The sequence below is a fragment of the Falco biarmicus genome, chromosome 7 (assembly GCF_023638135.1).
Source record: "Falco biarmicus isolate bFalBia1 chromosome 7, bFalBia1.pri, whole genome shotgun sequence".
Classification (NCBI taxonomy): domain Eukaryota; kingdom Metazoa; phylum Chordata; class Aves; order Falconiformes; family Falconidae; genus Falco; species Falco biarmicus.
Genome location: NC_079294.1, coordinates 3,155,131 through 3,173,835, shown reverse-complemented (window position 1 = coordinate 3,173,835; position 18,705 = coordinate 3,155,131). Strand labels below are relative to the sequence as shown.

Genomic DNA, 18,705 nt, shown 5'->3' with positions numbered 1-18,705 from the left:
AGAGCTGCTGTGGTTGGCTTCCCAGTCTCTCGTGTGGCAGAGCTGGAAAGCTACAAAGCTCAGACGCTCCACCGCTAACGTGGTGGCCTCTTTAGAGAAGACCAAAATAAACTCCTTAGAATGACCCTGTAAGAGAACAGTCTCTGTCGTGTCCAGGAACCTGGCCTTTTCTATCGTGCTGTAATGATGGGAAGAATCTGACTGCAGCCCACAAAAGCCAAAATGGGCTTTTTTGGAGGCAGAATTTGTCTTCTTGCACTATGTGCCTGGACAACTGCAGTCCAGCTAGAACATTAGGTTCCCTGAAGAGGAGGACTTTACAACGCTTGCATTTTTATCTCCTGAAAAAAAGTGTATGACTATCCATGTTGATGTGTTCTGGGACTGATCAAACAGAGGAACTTGGCTTTTGTCTTGAATAGGTTAAATGAACAAAAGAATGCTCTGAGTTCTAGTTCTGGAGGAAAGTTGGGCATATGTTCTGAAGAGCAGAATGTCCTTACTGCTAGTCCAGTGCCTGGAGCATCTGAAAGATGAAGAGGCTGGCTGATAATTTCCTGTGGGGCAAACATGTTTAGCGTCTTTTGGAGAGCCAATGCAGGGTGAAGCCTTGAAGGCCAGGTCAGAAATGTCTGCCGAATGTGTTGTGAGCAAGGTTATGGGTGCTTTGTAAATCCAGAGAGCACTGGACAAGCACTGATGCGCTAATTAACAAAGGTCCTAAATGGGGTGGGAGAAGAAGGTGAAAGCTCAAGAAGCTTCTGAATCTAAAGAGAAAGGAGCCAATCTGTCAGATAATCTGTGGTAAGGAGGGGGGACTGGATGGGATCCTTTGTGTTCTGAATTTTCTGAAGTATGTTTACCAGGCTTTAATCCTTGCAACCCAGCTCAAAAAATACCACTTGTAGTTTTTCTTGGTTCCCTAAAGCCTCTGAGTGCTACTTTTCAAGCAAAGATGACAGCAGTGCTTCCTTCTCTTAGCTGTCCTCTTTTGACCGCTTCATCTTCCTTCCCCCCACTATCCTGAGACAGCTTAGCTGCTTCTGAAGCTGCAATTAAACAGGTGCAGTTTACAGAGAGTAGATTAAAATAGATTGGCATTAATTTCAGTTTTCCTTAATGCTGTGACCTGTAATTGGCTCTTCAGTAACATCTGCCAGAGTTGGAGGCCATTACTGTTTATGTGGCAGGAGGATGCATAGCTATCCTATATGGAACTGGAAACCGAGTGGGTTCTCTTTTGCTTGGTTTTTAGCTTGAGTCAGGTTCAGTTTGTCTGTGCACAGTGAGATGACAGCCGTGTCTTTCCTAGCTGTTAAGCAAGGGATTCAGTGAAATCCCAAAGGTGTTCACAGCTCGGAAGAGGATGTGACAGAAATGGGAGCAGAAACAGTATGTTGGAAAAGTACTGAAAGTTTATTTGCCTTTAAAGTTAATACTTGGGTTAGTTAAACTAAGGGAAGTGAAGGAAAATAGGGAGGAATGCATGGATGCAAATTAAACCTTTGTTTTCTCATTCTGCTGTTATGAGTGACAGATGCCAAGCTGTTTTTTGTTAGGTGTTGTAGGTTGTTTGCATTTGTCTCCATTCAGTGAAGGGGGAGGATTGGAAAGCTCCCGAATTTCTGAGATAGCTCTGAAGTTCTGATTCTTCCAGGTTATTGCCCAGAAGTGACAGAGCATATCCTTGCTGTGACTGTAGTAAACCTTGACCTTCTGTAGCTGAGGTAATGTAAGGCTCGCTGTAGGGTAATAGCTTCAAGTATTTACTCTGCTGCTTTTGCCGACTTTTGCAGGTGGGTTGCAGCTCTTTGCTTTCGTGATCTGCTGACACCAAAACCCAAATTACCTAGTTTAAAGTAAACTTGAGTAGATCTGCGGTACGCTTGAGGGACAGCAGTGACTGAATCAACCCTTTCACAAAACACTGCCTCTAGCAGCAAGAGCAGGGGTCTGTTCCTAGGGGCTTGGCGAGAGCCTGTGTTGCCCAAATTCTTCTTTCTGAAGGCTGGAAGTGACAGCATTTGATTAAAGTGGTGCTTTGGCTTTAGAGGAGTAGGTGCGCTTTTGTTGTCCAATATTTAGAAAACATGGATATGGATCTCATAGCTGCCCCAAATTTGTACATCAACTGCTATCACAGGAATATCTTCTAAGATGCATATTAATTGAAGCTGCTTAGGTTTTTCCTTTTGGACCATTTCTTGTCTTCTCCAACAAATGCCACTAGTGCTGCTGTGTCTCTGTGCCTCTTTCCCTTTGTTTCCCCATTTTAATTTATTTGGAGAAGAGAAGGATGAGAGAAATCCATCTCTGTGGAGTAATGATTAATGAAAGAGTTAAAGGAAAGCTTATGGAACTTGAGAATACCAACGTTTTCTGTCTGTAACAGGGGAAAACGCCAGTGTTTCACTAGTCCGGATCAATATCTGTGGCTTATCTCCGTGAACATTGATATAGTAGAAGGATTTCTGACTGCTCCATGAGCTTCGTTCTCAAGAGCTGTCATGCTAGTAAAACTCTTTGGTGACTAGAGTAGGTGAAATATTATTATTATCTCTTTAAAACAGCAGGTTCCTCCTCTAGCTGGCACTTGCCAATTGTCTGGTATTGTGAAGGTCTCCTGGTAACATTTCTGCTGTTGTTCTATTATTTTCTAAATTTTAGTGTCTACTGTACTGCATGATTCATGATAAATGAGCAGTAAATTGTTCACAATCCTTATGGGACAGGAAAGGATAGAGGCTGTTAGTGTGTGGTTTAAAAAAAATATAATTCAGTGAAAGAAACGGAAAGTTATATGTCTCATGTTGGGGAGGTGACTAATTCTTATGAAGCATGATGTAGGCTTAAGGTGGTATTTTGAAGTGTTTGTCTAGCGTGTGTGTATTCTGAAAGTGTCTGAGTCACGTCATTCTGCCTGCCAGGCCCCGGTGGTCCAGCGAAACATCCCCGCACTGTCTAGAGCAAATGATGAAATTTCTGAATGATGTTATGCAGCAGCAACCTTTTATTATTCTCTGCATTTCTGAGTGGTGTTTCATTTCTGTTTAATGTGCGTGAGTGGAATGGTCCTGCATGACAAGAAGTTGAGTGCTGTGGGTGAGCCCTTTGTATCTGTCCCTTGGATCCTTCGTTGTGCTTCTCTATTGACATGCAGTTGCACAGGAGCTTGCAGCTACGCAAGGAAATGCCACCCCAGGCTAAAATCAGCCAAGTATGTTTCTTGATGGCATCCTTCACGTATCGCTCTGCACTTCATCATACAATACGGATGAAATGCACACTGCTTAAGAGAGATGATCTACTGATAATGAAATGCCAAGGCTGAAGGGGTGCTTTTGATAGTAACAGGAGGAAAATTTCACAAGATGGGAAGCGTAATGATCTTGCTCCTTGGAATCCTGGTTTATATGTAGGAAAAATTAATTGGTCCACAGAGAAAATGTAAATACGTGGGTTAAAAGGCTTTAGGAGGCTGGATCTCTTCCAGTAAGGGCCTTGGAGGTGAGAAGCAGAATGTCAGAGATGGTATACTGCAGCTCATGACTTCCTTTGGTCTTTGTTTTACCAAGAGTCTGTAAAGGTGAAAACATGCTCCCACTATCTAATTAATTTTTGAACACACTTGTAGAGAGAGTGGGAGAACCAGCATCTTGAATTGTGATCTTTTGAAACGCTCAAAGCCCTTTCTAAAAGATGTCTATTCCTTTTGACATTGGACATGACACCTGGAGCGGGCTGGTACAGTGCTTGGTTTCTTGGATGGCAGCAAGGCTTGGCAGGCATGCAGAGCTACAGAACAAAACCTGCATTTTTAACTCCTGCCAGCCACGAATGTTTGAGGGAGCCTTGTAGTTAGGGAAAATGGGACATTTGCCATTTAATGGCAAGTTAATGTGCAAAAAGCATCACAGTATAGTCACATTTTAACCAAAAGATCAGGAAACTAGCGTAGCGGTTTACCAGGTTCTTACAGAGCAGTCCTGGTGTTACCAGGAAAGACCTGCATAGGAATCTGAAGGGAGAGCCAGGGGAAAAGTCACTCAGATACGATTTTCTGCTGTCTGACCTTGCCTGATAGAATTCCCCAGCTGCTTCAGACGGTTGTCGTCTGCCTGATACTCCTTGCCTGCCTTTGGGCTGAGATTTTGATGTGTTTGACAGGATTTGCTCTTTCTATACTGGGACTTCATGGGTTGTCCACCATGAGCTATTTCCATAGGCAACTGAGGTGTTGCTCAGTAAACGGAATCATGAAAGTTCTGTTTAGGAAAAAAAAAGAAAAGCACAGAATTGACAGTTGTTGCCTTTTGTCTGATGTCAAAAACTAAATATTCATCAGGGGGGAAAAATGCCATGTTGGTTCAGGCTTCAGACAGAATCTGTTTGAAGTCTTGAGGGAGCAGTGTGCGGTAACACACCTTTGATAAACATTTTGTTTCTGTGGTTAGAATATGCTGTTTAGTTTCCCTATATCAGCCTCAGTGTGGAACTGAATCTTATATACCCGTTTTGTGCAGGGAGAAAGTTTCTTCTCCATGATGTGACACTTAGGCATTTTTAGCCTAAAGTCATGTTTTGGGCTGCCATATTGTGTCATAACATAAACTAGTGGCTAGCTTGTCTTTCATTGCTCCTTGATTTTTCCAAGTATTGCTGCCTCCCAGATTTTTCTTTTCATTTGAGTATCTGCTTCAAATTATTTTCCACCAGATGCACTAGGTCTAAAAAAATATATATTTTTAAGATTGAATCTTCATTTCCTGCCCATAATTCTAATAATCTAAGGTCCCTTCTATATTATTTCTTTTTCCTCTGTGGCGTTTGCAGAAGAATATTTCCTCTTCCAGTATCATTTGCAGGCTCCTTTAACACGATACTTATTCTCTTTTCCAGATCATTAATGAAGTTATTTAATGGGACTGGATCTAATGCTGATCCCTATGATACCTACTAACCGTCCCTACCCCCTGCAGCTTGACTTGCTGCCATGTCTCATTATCTTTTGTTTATGGTCCCTCAGCTGATTTTTTGGTCTGTGTGTGCTGGTAGCCGAGCCAATCTGAACTAGTTTTTGATGAGGATCTCATGGCAATAATACTGTCCCTTCAGCTGCCCCTTCTTTTCAAAGACTCTGGTTATGTAGAAACACACATTAAATGTTAAACCTTAGTACGCTGTGCTGACATAATAGTAGTATCCCCACTTCTAGAGGGGAAGAATTAATTTTGTCAAATGCTGTAAAAGATATGGCTAGAGTGAGGACAAGAATCTAGAGACCTCAGTTACAGTCACGTTATTTGTTGCAAGGTGTCTGTTTATGACTTAAAGGATTTGGGAGCAGAAGCTGTGACAACTACTTCTTGATCCTTGAGTCTTTTCCTGTTCAAATCAAATCATCCTTTGGTATTGCTTTTTCAATAATTGTTTTTATAAATGCTGTCCTATTCCCTGGGTGCAGGGTGAGGTTTTCGGTGGGGTTGGTAGTCTTTACTTCTGTGGGATCAGAATCGGGCCCCAGAGACTCAAACATGTTTTTAAGGCCTTGTATCTCTTGACCCATGTGGTGTTACTGAAAAAACGGCTTCTGTTCCAGGCTTCTGTTCCAGTTTCGCTCCACCTCCTGCACACACCCATTGCACCAGCCACTGACTCAGTCTACATGCTTGTTGCACCCCTGGTTTTCTTTGGGTCCCTGTCAGTGGACGTCCTGTGGAATTTCTCTTCCTTATGCTTCCTATTCCTTGTGGTCACGTCAAGTGTAACGCTTTTCAGGTCTAACCTGCGTAGTTGTGAAGTTTAATATGAGAACTGAAGGGCGGTTGTGCTCGATAGTGTGCCTCTCCCTAGAACTTTGTTCAGCCACGTGTTTGAGAACCAGCTGGTGCAGGACTGAGGTATCGCTGTGTTTGCAAACTTGGAGGGGAACCTCTAAGCTTGGGAAACTTTCATCCTTACTCAGAGACTGCCAATAGAGGCACAATACTCAATTACCAAAAAGCTGTGACATCTTCAACCTCTCTTCTCTGGCTGGTGTGGTTTTGTTGGGTTTTGGGTTGGTTTTTTGTTGAATTTTTTTTTTTTTTTTAACCTTACCACTATCACATTCTTCCTCAAACCAAACCGAAACAGTTCTGTTGAAACTTTTGAAAACTTTTGGGTTGCTTTTCCTAGTGAAGTTCGTTTTACTCTAGGCAGCCATCAAATACTTGGAAGCTGTGTGGGTACCCAGTCAGAACTGCTTCAAATGCTTTTATAATGGGAGTTGTTTTTTTTCTTTAAAAAAAAAAAAAAGAAAGCGAGAGAGAGAAAGGTCTGTTGGCTTTTATCAGCGCATGGTGCCCCTTCTGACATCAGTCTGTTGTGCTGTAATGTTGCCTTTGTGTCTGCCAGCAGAGCTCTGGGTTTAAACAATGGTCAGCAAATCCCTCTTCTAAAGCTGGATTAACTGTACTTTCCTTCAGTGGAAACTGCTGTTTGGGTAAGAGAGGAATCAAAAATTTTCATTTTTCCCTCAAGATAGGCAAGCAAAAAAAGCTGAGCTGCTTTGCTGTAGAAACACTGAGGGAAGTGCTGGATGAAGCAGGAAAATGTATCAACTGAACTCTGTTCCAGGCCATCTGAAATGTCGAGGTCTGCCCTCATCAAGGTGTGTGTGGGATGGGAATGCAGAAGCGAGCCTGCCCTACAAGTGGAGTAAGAGAGCAAATGGTATCTCACACAGGCCTTCCAACAACAGATGTGCAAGGTGTTAAAGAGGCTATTAACGGCTATGCTACAGAATTCACTATTTTTAACCCCAAATAAACAAATCGGATGCTCATGCATTCTTAAAATACAGAAATAAGAAATGAAGTGGATCTGTTGAAACCAGGGCAAAATATTCTGATACTTAGCCCAAATTTGTTCATAAGTGCTTCTGGTGATATCCTTCCACACTTTCTCTGCGGCAAAAAATAATGGCCTTATATCCGTCACTGTTAGGACCTGCTTTCTCTCTTTTTTCCTTTAATTCCATTATTCATATTCCGATTATTCTTCAAAGTCCTGGATTTTTCCCTCATTGTCACTGTTAACTGTCAGATATTCGTACTGTATTGTCATACCCGTTCAATATCCACTTACACCTTCTGTCCTCTGCCAGGATTTTTGTATAGTAGGACTAAAATCATAAAAGCTGGTGCTGTCAACTTTTTGTTGTTTTTTTTTTTTTTCTTGTGAAGAAGTTGCAGAAAGATCTCTGCCTTCCACAGAAGGTCTTGTGTATGTCATGGAATGCTGAGTTAGGTGCCTGTCTGTGGAGGTGAAGGAACACACATCCCTGTGTTACTCAGTCCTGGACCAAAAGGATGATTGTTCTTTCCAGAGGCTTCTGATTCTGAGCTGAACAGTCTGCAGCTCTAAGTCATGCCAAGTATCTCATAGTTCTGGGTTTTCTAAACCTGTTGGTGCTGTTTTCATCGCATTACAGAACTAAATGGATAATTGGCCATGGTTAACTATGCTACCCCGTGTTACAGGTACATGCAGAACTGCAGGATGGCACAAGCAAACTGATGGCTGTGAATTTAATACTACTACAACTTCCAAAAATAACAATAAGAATTCCTGTGTTTGGATGAAGGGGGAAAGATGCCACTAACAGGGTGGCATTGAGTGGAAGAGTGTCTTATGTAGTTGGTTCTTGGGACCTGGAAAGAAAGACAATGTGGAAAGGCAGCATGGTGTTGACCATAGATCTTTGGCAGTTGTTCATGCAGTATTCTTGGTCAACATCCAGTTGAGGAAACTTCATCCATATTACAGGACTGTGAGAAAATCCTGCTATTGCTAGAATGCTGCCAGGGCCTGGCAGAGCTGATGGATCCTGAAGAGCAGGAATGTGTTTCTTTCAACGTTAAGAAAGAAATTTTTTTACTGTAAGAACATCCATTCACTGGAACTGCCTTCCCAGGGATGTGGTAGAGCTCCCATTGCTGTAGGTTTCAAGACGTGATGGAACAGGGTGCTAGGCAATCTCATCTAGGCTCCCTTTCCCACAGAAGGTGGGACCAGGTGATCTTTCCAGGTCTCTTCCAGCCTGGGCTGTTGTGTGATTCCATGATGAAGCAACAGCCCGTAGAAGGTTGAATTGCTATAAAATAGTGGTAAAAGCTGCCATCTGTCATTATTTTTATTGAAAATAGAATTAGCATATCTCCTTTTGGAAAAAAACATGCCATCAGGACTTAAAACAGTGTTTTCACTCTCCTCTAGAAATCTGCGGTCCCTAACAGAAACAAAGGCTACAGAGTTCAATTTAGTAATTATTTTGTCTGCTTAAGCTTCCTTGTAATGTCGATGTTTCTGTGGATCTCTGGCAAATACAGGGCTGTTCTGTAACAGCTCTGAGCTCTGAGCAAGGGACCTCAGCAGCAAAATGAAGCTTTGTATATTAGGTTTTTCTTTATGGGCTGTTTGACCTAATGAAGAGTTGTGGGGGGAGAGGGGTTTAAAAAAAAAAAGAAAAAAAAGGAGGAGTAACAATTTATTGATTAAGCAACCTCCCCTAACCTCCCCGCAAAAGAAAGATCTGCAGAAATAACAGGGTAGTTATTTACTTTTGCTTTTCAGCCAGAAATGACATAACTGTTTTGCCAACTTTAGACATAAAATTACAAAGATCCTAACTATCTTTTTAAGGGTGAGAGGGGTGGGGGAAACCACCCTCCCTCAGGACATGTTTCATTTGTTAGATAAACATGAAGATGGGGAGGGTGTTTGGAAGGAATCTAAAGAAACTGACGTGCCATGCTAAATTTAAGGTGATGGCAAATGTTAAGTACGAGGCCTGTGTTTAGGCTGACTTCTTGTTTTTAAAATCTGGAGGCTTTTTGTATAATACTTCGCTATGAAAACTGTTTGGCTACCGGATCCTGCTGCTATCGCATCTGGAGGAAACCAGCCTGCAGCCAGTGAAGATGATTTTTTGGTTGCCTGTACCTATGGGCAAGTGAGAGAGTAGGAAGGTTGTGTGGTGGCCACACGAGGTATCGAGAGGCCAGGGAAGTTGAGTGGTGGCAGCTCAGCACCTGGCTATGCTTCTGTTTAGCTTTTGTGTATTTTGTATACATTGCGTTGTTAAAATATGTTGGGGTTTTGCCTCCTGTATAAGTGAAGCGATTTTTTGAGTATAGAGAGTTGGTAAAATGTCCAAGCCTGCAGTGTGATGGAAAGTTTTAGGTAAAACATTTGCCCTGGCTAAGCCCAGAGGTACATCTCATTGGTCCTGCTTCAGAAGAATGTGCAGAAATGTAAGTAGATATGTCTGCTTTGATTGTTGGTCCAGTTGCTTGAACAGCAAGGGCTGACTTCTGTCCTGTTTCTGGACCCCTGGCTAACTGGGATTGAAACGTGACACTGGAGGTTTGTGTGCGCGCTTGGTTAGTCTTCTGTCCCACACTCCCTACGTTCAACGGGAGCTCGATGTTAGAGTCTTTCATTGAGGCTTCTCGCACCAAGTGCACTATTTCCGCTGGTCTTTGAGGGAGCCGGAGAAAACACACTTCTCGTCTTCATCCTTCCTGGCCCTCTACTGTTACAGATACAGTTACAAGGTAATGTCACCAGAGCTCTGAGCACTGGGAAGTAACCATGGGACACCAAGGGTGAAACACTATCCACATTGAAATCATTGAGAAAATTCCTGCTGTCTGCAGGGGGTCGTCCCAGGTTTCATTCAAGCTGTTCTTTTTACTGGATAAAGAGTAGTCACCCAGGATTGGTTCTGCTGGTATTGTTTAGAGGCTGGAATTAGCGTGCTTTCTGAACAATAGTGTGCTTTACTTGTCCAAGTTTAAGACTAGGGTAAATCATCGTTTATAAAATGGATCATTATAGTGACTAGAAGGTTAGTTACTCTAAAGGTCACACAACACAAAGCATTAGACTCACAAAGGTCGTAAATTGGACTGGTTAAGCAAAGTATGTTTATATAATAGTGCTACAGATAGAGGCTAGTGCATATGAGAGTGGTGTTATCTGGGTCATAACATCTCCTTCAGCTTCCAGCAGATTCTGTGGCATGGTAAAAACACAAATCAGAGACGATTGATCAGAGCAGCTTCAATGAGGTGGGAAGAACAGATTTAATACGTGTGTGTGTGTGTGTGTGTATATATATATATGTAAACTGGTACTAATAGCAACTTTTGAAGATAACTGTGTGTTTGACAATACAGCAGATTAAGTTGCAGTTTGCAGATTGGGACAGCTGCACTAATTCTTTCTGTGCTGCTGCAGAGCTGTACATCCATGCTGCTATTCAGGAGCTAAAATAGCTCACTTTTACTCTTTCCCCAATGCTCTCATTTATGCTTATCCAGAAATAAATTATTAAATATATTCCCCTAATTTAAGAATTGTTTGCCTTGATGTTTGATCATTTCCTGTTGGTGAAGCTACCCTGGGACATGGTGGAGCGTGGGCCAGGCACAGCCTGTCACTAGTACTTTTACATTTGTCTTTTTCTAGGGGTAATGAGGATGATGATTGTCTTGGTGTACTCCAACAGGAAGGGGTATTGGAGCTTAAAGTAGCTGGGATCAGTGCTTTGGGGTAGTGTTGAGGATAGTGGAGAAAAATTGCTTTGGAAAAGGTGATTTAAACAGCAGCTACCTCAGATGTAATATACAGCTAGTTCTGCCTTGCTGTATAGTGGTAGGCAACAGCAGGAGGTGGCTTGTCCCGAATTTCCTGTGCTGCCAGTTTAGAGGAACCTGTTAGATTTTTGGGGAGGTTTGTGGTTCTTCTGAGTTTCCTTGTGTTTATTTCTAACAGTTGGATATGCTGCATAGATGATGCATTGCTTTTTTTTAGGGATGTCTATGCTGCTTCTTTCGCCTTCTGACTCTACGTCACCCACTCGCCGTCTTTTTTGAGTCAGCCTTTGCCCAGGCCATACCCGCTAAGTCCTTTGAGGATCCTGACCACTCTGTCCTCTTTCATTTACCTTTCCTTCTCCCTGTTCCTTTTTCACCTTACATTCTTCCTGCCTCTGTCCCTCGTTACACCAGATATTGGCCGCTTTGTCTAGCTGATACAGCAATACCTTGACATGGATGTTTTCTACTAAACCTTTTAAAGATAACTTGTAGCGGAGATGGGGGAAAGAATAAAAGGTTCTTACAGGCATGGCAGTCTGTGAAGGGAGGTCCCACAACCAACCTGGCTGGCCCAATTCAGCAGCTTGTGGATGTGCTTGGCATGTTGCAGCAAGGTCTTGCAAGCTGCAGTGTAGCAGCTGGGAGCAGGCAGCGGAGACCGACGGGAACCTCCTCAGCCAGTTTTGTTGCAGAAGGAGTTTATCATGGAATTCTTCTGCCAGGAAGAAGTGCATCCCCTCCAAACCAAAGTATTAGCTTAACTTGCATGAGTGGATGTATCTGCTGGAGGGAATTCTGCTGTTGAGAGAATTGCAGAATAGTTACATACAGTTTTGCAGTTACAGCTTTTCTCAATTAGAATGGAAAATAAGAAAATTTTGAGGTTTTTTCTTTTTTTTTGCTTAGGTTGCTACAGCACATGGTTCATCAGTGATACACTAGATGTAAGAAATGAGATTAAAAAATTTGGAAATAGTTCAGGATGTATATAACTCCCGCTTGGGGCAGGTATCCCTCTGTACTGCATTCCCTATGATATATTGTTTAATCTGAGAGCTTTAGGTTGGTTAGAATTGCATACAGAAGGAACCATGCAAAAAAGAATCCAGTCACAGACTAACCGCAGGGGGTTGCTGATTGATAGAATAAGCATTTGTTTAACAGTGATATTGATTATATAGATTGTCTAGATAATGTCAGACAGAAGTTCAGGCGTGACCTTTTCCTTTTCGAGCGGTAGGCTATAGCCTGTTGTCTCTCAAGGCACAGATTTATTAAGAGAATATGTGGGATAATACTATAACTAGTTGCATTTGCACAGGGGTGAGAGTCAAGAGTTGTGTGGAGTATTGTTCTGCAGCTGGGAGAGGAGAGAAAAGGGTTGGGAGCTCCTTAAGGTGACTTAAAGGCTGGAAAAAAATGTTGTTGTCAGATTATATATTGACATTTGGACTGCATTTTCTTTTGGCCACTTTGTAGAGTTGAAAATGCTCTTCTCTTTTATGTATGTCAGTTATGCATGGGGTAATGTCACAGTTTAATCTCTACAGATAAATAAGAAAGGATTATTTTTCTTTTCTTTCACTGGAGTCTGATGAAATGTTAGAAGTGACATGTAAAAGATTTGCATCTAGAAAGTTCAGGGTCTGAGAAGATCCTAGATAATTCTCTGAAGTAAAATCTTTGCTGCCCTTTCTGTTGTGGTGTCAGGACTAGGTGGAGCAGCAGCAGCACTGTGCTCTTGGAGACGACCGAGTCTGTAAAATAAAAAGTGTTCTGATACCTGGGATTCCTTGAATGTGGTTGTGACTAGTGTCAAGTCATTTTTCAGCTGATTCCCAAGTCTCTTTTTGGCAGGTTGCTATTTGCCATTGCCTTCAAATAGCCCCATTCCAGGAAACTGCGCTCGATCTCCTATTTCAGCAGCACCAGGGGGGTGAATGGTTCCCTTTGCAGCTAAGTGTGTGTTCATACATTTAGTGTGATCATGGAGAAGAATTATTATGTCGCTTTGTATTTAATGTATTTACCCTAAACCAGATCTCTCAAAATTACCTTTTTTTTCTTTGTTTGTTCCTTTCCAGGTGTTACAAGTAGCACCGAATGCTCCTGTGGACGTAATCATTTCACATGTGCTGTCAGTGCTTTTGGTGAATGCACATGCATCCCTGCCCAGTGGCAATGTGATGGTGACAATGACTGTGGGGACCACAGTGACGAAGATGGCTGCAGTAAGGAAACCATTTTTGACTTGTGTTTGTGGAAATCGAATGCCTTAACTTTCTCCCTGCAGGTGCTTCTTTATAGGCACCTAGTTTTCGTGTGACGAGTGTTTAAGACTGTAGATAACATACTTTTGGCTGACTTCAGTACTCGGTCTAACAGAGCCAGCATCCACTGACGCAAAGCACAGTGAATGCCCAGCTCTGCCTTTTGCGGTTGGTTTCAGGTAGCTGTTGGATGTGAATGTTTTAGATGGAGAGGAGGGACGGATGGAAGTACCTCTCTTTTCCCACCCTTGCAAAAGTGCTCTGTGAACTAAATTATATGGTTTTGCTGTAAATATTAATGGAAAATAAATAAGCGGCGTGAGGAAGTGTATTGAGGGTGTCTGCCCTCTTAAGTAACGTTCTAGTTTCTGTCTTGGCTGCCCTTACCTTTCCTGGAGGGAAAGGTAAACACTGTAATAAAATTCAATGCTCTTAGGATCTGCTGAGAGAAGTTACCTTGGAGCTACTCTGTATGCACAGTGTCAGCATTCGTGTAGCTCAGCCCAGCCAGGTGAGAACTGAGAAGTGTCACTGTTGGTGGGTTTGGCGTGACAGAGATGAATAGAGAAAACCTCTCTCCTGGAGCCTCAAGTAAGTTGCTTTCTTACCTCATCTCTCTGGATTCTACAGACCGTGGTAGAATTGAAAAGGGTAGAAAAAAAGGCCCAATTTCCTGCAACTCCTTTCCTGAAAGTTTCCCTAGAGCTGAAGAAGTAAGGCTGCTGTCAATGAACGTGACTGAGGGATTTGTCTTCCTCTGTTGGATGTTTCCCTAGCCTTCCCTGAATTCCACTGCTGACTGCTGTAAGGAAAGGAGCTTTCCTCACCTTTGAGATACTGTTTTGGAGAATCTCTTCTTCCTTAAGTGTGGGAGATCTCAACCCAGCTTTGTGAAAATTTCTTCTCACTTCATGTTTCTTAGAATTTTGCAAATAGTGAGCAACGTGGAAGGCTTGGCTGAAAAATGGGGGTTTGAAAAATAGGTTACCTGCAAACTGAGGTGATCAGTCTTTGGTTTAAAGATGATTAGTGAAAGGGTTATTGGGCAAGGAAGTGACCTTAACTGGAGAAATCAAAGAAAGTGGAAGGAAAACCTGTGTGATTACATCAAACAAAGAAAAGAATTTGGGAACTTGCCATACTTAAGAAAGAGGAGATGAGGAGCTGGGAACTGAAAAGATAATATTAAAAGTCTGAAAAGAGTGGGAGAGAGGAGGCTGGACTCAACGGCACAGGCTGAAAAGGGGAAGCTGAGCAGGAATAAGGGGCTTGAGGAGGTAAGGAATATCCAATAACTAAACTGGTTTTGCTGGCTTCTTACTGAGCACAGGTGGTGTTGTGTTTTGTTTGGTTTTTTTTAAGTTTTTTTGGAGTAGGGTGGGGGAGAGGAATTGGAGGGCTGGTTTATTGTGTGGTTTTTTGGTGTGTTAGTTGGGTTTGTGGGGGGTGGGGAGTGGTGTTTATAAGGGGAAGTCATGCTTCACAAATCCATTGGAACGCTGCGAGGGAGCGAGAGAGTCAGTAATGATTTAGACAGGAGATACTTGTCAATAAGGTCTACTTTGCGCTTCAACAAAATCCAGCACCAAAGGTGTTTAAATGAAGCAGGTGTGGTAGGATTGGGGGCAGGAGGGGTAAGGCCTTCCACAGGTTCTGGCAGGAGATGGTTCAAAGCTAATGAGTTGCTTGTTCGTACAACATATACTTCAGCTGTGGATCTCCTTGCCACAAAACATAGATTCTGAAATTTCAAACGTTCTCAGATAGCAATCAGAAAAGGTTATGGATCTAAAATCCTCTGAGGGCTGTTAAAGGTGAGTATGCCACCTCTTGTTTGGGAAGCCTTTGTATTACAAAAAGAGGCAGATTTTGTCTTCTGAGGAAGAAATTTCCTTGCATGCTATGTTTTTACACCCTTTCTCTAGGCATCTGCATCTTGGCACCCTGTCTATCTCCATGGCCTGGGCAAGAGGAACCTTTTGGTCTTGCACAGTAGTGCTGTCGTTATGGCATACCCCTAATACTTGAAGGAAATCTGGTCTATACAGATTTGAATGGAAGCTGTGCAAACTAGGAAGTAGTAGTGAACTGCAATCAATCTGCTGGTGCTGTCAGGCACTGGAGTTTGGGAAGTGCATGAAGTAGAGGCAGACAGCCAAGTGAGACAGAGAATGTAGGGAATGGGGTTGACTTCTGCCTTCTTTAATTAACAGTTTCTAACAAGGCAAAGGGAGGGAGAAGACTGAAGCAAAGGGAGCTGTCTAGAAAACAGCATGTGTAAGATGGGAATGTCTGAACATCTTATTCAGAAAACAACTTGTGCTGTAGGTCTCTGCAGTTTGGTGGGAGAAGTAAACCAGCATGTGCAGAGCAGGATTTCACAAGACAGGAGGGGAGATAAAGAGCTGCATTTATACAGAGCAGAAAAGTGATGCAAGGGGAAGGACTAGTATATGAGCTGCATTTTTAAATATTTCATTGTAATAGAATAAATACAAAGAGGGGACCATTTTCAGCTGACAGCCAGAAGTACTTTTAAGTGCAATTCAGTGGAAAGAAGAAAGCAAAATTAAAAGTTAAGCAACGGAGCTAAGGACTCTATAGAAATGGTAAGTGCGTGGCTTCACGGATATGCAAGGTTGCAGTGGAGGAGCCCTAGGAACACTTACTCCTTTGAGCCTGCTGAATCTTGTCCTGAGTGTCTGCTCATTGCGAGTCCAGGTATGTGATGATATTGTCAGCTTCTAAGAACTAGATCAGCTCTGCAGTGTAGGATCATGGTAGTTGTCTGTGCTATGTCCTGTCTTGCTTAGATGTTACTGCACTGAAAACTTTTTGCTAGAGCAGATCACTTGCCGAATCCCTCTCTTTTATTTGTCATACCGGAGCCTTGTGAAGGTGTACTCATTTGTGGGGTTAACCTTCCGTTTGATCTGTTTGCTGGCTGTGCCAAGCATAAAGAAAGCAGCAGGAGTGTGAGAGCAGGGGTGGGGTGTGAGCCCCTTGGAACAGCAGCTACAGCTTTAAATCAGTTTAAGCTTCTTGCAAATCAGCACTGATGCTTGCACATATTACGTGAGATTTTCTTTCCTTCCCCGGCCATCTGTCTGTGACATGCATACAGAATTCTGGTTGGAGTGAAATTTTGGACAACTTCTCTGTTGTCCAAACTTCTCTGTTTGAACTTGATTTATTTTTTATTTCTTTTTAATACAAATTAAAATAAATTAATATTAAAATAAAGGTGAACTTCTTAATGCAAATACTGAGCTGTAGGTTTGAGTTGTCCTGATGAAGTCATCCTACAAGCCACAGATGTATTAAAGTTCTAGTTAAAAAACTAGTGAGATTCCTCAAAAACAGTGGGGCTAGTCTTCGTGCTGGGTTGAGCCCAGTGGTTTGTTCTGACTCACAAACCTAAGTCTGTGCAACCACGTATATGGACTCTTCTGAGATGCTAGAGCTGTTGGGATTCTTTTTCAGCTGAAATGGAAGTACAGCTCTGAGTTTTAAAGACCGGAATTATAATATCAAGTAGATGTTTCTGATCAGAGGTACGGACAGAAACAATTGCAAGGAATCCCACGTTTACACTGGTCTGCTGCAAGCTAGTTTTACAGAGTTACAGGATTTTCTTTTTTCTCCTGTGAATGTCCTAACTTTCCAGAGAAATAAAGCTGCAACCATGCTTGTTTCAAGGTCTGCTTTTCCTTCAGTCTGTCAGCTCATCTGTATACTGTAAGCTGATATGATGACAAGAATGAGTTCCTGGGAGAGTTCTGTCTACTTCCTTGGGAAAGGGAGAGGACGGGAAGACATTGGACTGCTGGACTCCTAATTAAGCAAGAGTGAGACATGGGATAGGAGAAAAGGTGAAAATTACATTAGCAAGTCAAGATTCAATCTTGCATCTGCGTCCATATAGCACTGCATATGCTTGAGTAGTTGATTGGAGTTTACTAAGTTCTCTATTAATTTTTTCTAGTCTTGAACTGGTAATGTATCATTTCAGTCGAAGAATAACAGATAGCTTGAAACACACTGTGTTTGAAAAAAAAAGGCAAGATACTTGGCAGTGAGTGAGAGGAGCTGAAGCTAAGAAAAAAAAGAGCAGACACAGGGAATACTTCTTCCATTTGAGAGAGATTTTCAGTTTTGAGAGAAATTTTTAAAATGTGGTGTGTTTTGGTTTTGTTCCCCCCCCCTTTTTTTTAATGTTCTGTTGTGAACTATAAAACAAATTCCCACTTTCTGATTGAGTTGCACTATGTTTTTTTATCAGCTGTTGCTCTTTCTGCACACCCCAGACATTTTCCACCTGGATTGGTATCCTTGGAATGTCTGTCTCCAGGTATTTTCCCATTGTTTTCTGGAGAGCCCTGCCTCTGCTCACCTGGCTGTGACAGGAACAGTTTTTCTTGCAGATCTGAAGCCCTGCCGTGATGGGAGCCAATTATTCCGTGACATGTTTGCTTCCTGCTCTGGATCATGTTTACAAGCCAGAGTTCTGTAGTAATAATAGTAATAAGCAACCTCCCAGCTGTCACGCCAGCTTCGTAGACGTTTCTCTGGTATCAGCTCTGGCTCGGTGACAGTGTCTGGCTTGGAAGCCCTTGCTACACATGCACAGAGTAGCTCAGCTGCCTTCCTGCCCTCTGCCAACAGAGGCTGCTTTGGACTGTCCCTAAGGCAAGCCGCGTGCGAGCGGAGGAATGGTTTTCATTCTGCCCTCCCGCGTGTCCTTTGAAGTCCAGCGTGGTGTGAATGAGCCTTACTTCCCGTGGCAGGGGTGAAAGGACAACTGAGTAAACTTGGCCTGAGGATTGAGAAATTGTTCTCTTTCTCCTAAGATATGCCAAATCCCCCTGTAACCATCCCCCAGTACAGCCGCCTTGCTCTGAATTTTGGATCTGTAGCATACGTAATCAGCTTGGAAATGTGTAGCTCCTTGGGACGCAGGCTTGCTTGCTTAGCTCTATGCACGGTGGTACAATACTTTTTCATTTAAAGGGACTGAAGAATTTACTCCTTTTACCTTAAAGCTTAATGGAAGTGGTCCATTGTTCCCATCTCATTGGGAAATGTAGGCAGTTCTTGTTGAGCTACAACTTATTCAGGCCCCAGAGGGTCTCTTCCTTACCAGGAACAGGGCTATCACTGTAGCCTGCTTATCAGTCCCACAGAAGAATTTCTGAGGTCATGTGAGGATAAAAATCTCACGGGTATTTTACTAGAATTAATGGAAACTTTACAAGAATGATCTTCCCTCTTCCTCCCTTCCTATCTGACTTTCACTTAATCACCAGTCATGAGCTCAGATGCGAGAGCTCAGGTGAAGCCTCACTTCTAATCTTCAAGTTTTACTAATTAGGAACTCATGTCAAGAGTTCAAGTTTCTCTTGAAAAGACACCAGTTCCGTATCTGCAACCACACTTTGTCATTTTATTGGGCTTGGAGTTATGCGTGTTTCCTTTAAAAGGCATCAGAATTAATGCAGTGCCCCTCGGGCACAGCGCTTGTGATCAAAGGGCTGTGAAAGATTGGGTGCTGATAGTCTTGTTTTAATTTTTTTCTTTATTTAATTATTTTTTTTCTTTTAACCAGCAACGTCCTTAAATACTGTCCAGCAGTGCGATTGGAAACATTTTATGTTATCCTGGAGCTAGACTTTCCAAAATGTAGTTACTAAAATCCAGTGTCTCCTATTTCTTCTGGGGAGTGGACTATCGTCCTTTATTCTTGTTTCTGGACTTACTGCCCACTGTGCTGCAGATCTTGGCGAACAGAT

General features: G+C 42.5%; 1 protein-coding gene across 4 annotated transcripts in view; it reads left to right on the top strand.

Annotated features, from left to right (window-relative positions):
* The window catches only part of LRP4 (LDL receptor related protein 4), an 83,446-nt gene that overhangs the window by 28,321 nt on the left and 36,420 nt on the right, over positions 1–18,705 (top strand). For all 4 annotated transcript variants that reach the window (XM_056347697.1, XM_056347696.1, XM_056347698.1 and 1 more), the window contains exon 2: positions 12,731–12,877. In XM_056347697.1, the coding sequence (XP_056203672.1) occupies positions 12,731–12,877 (147 nt within the window). The remainder of the gene's footprint in view (positions 1–12,730; positions 12,878–18,705) is intronic.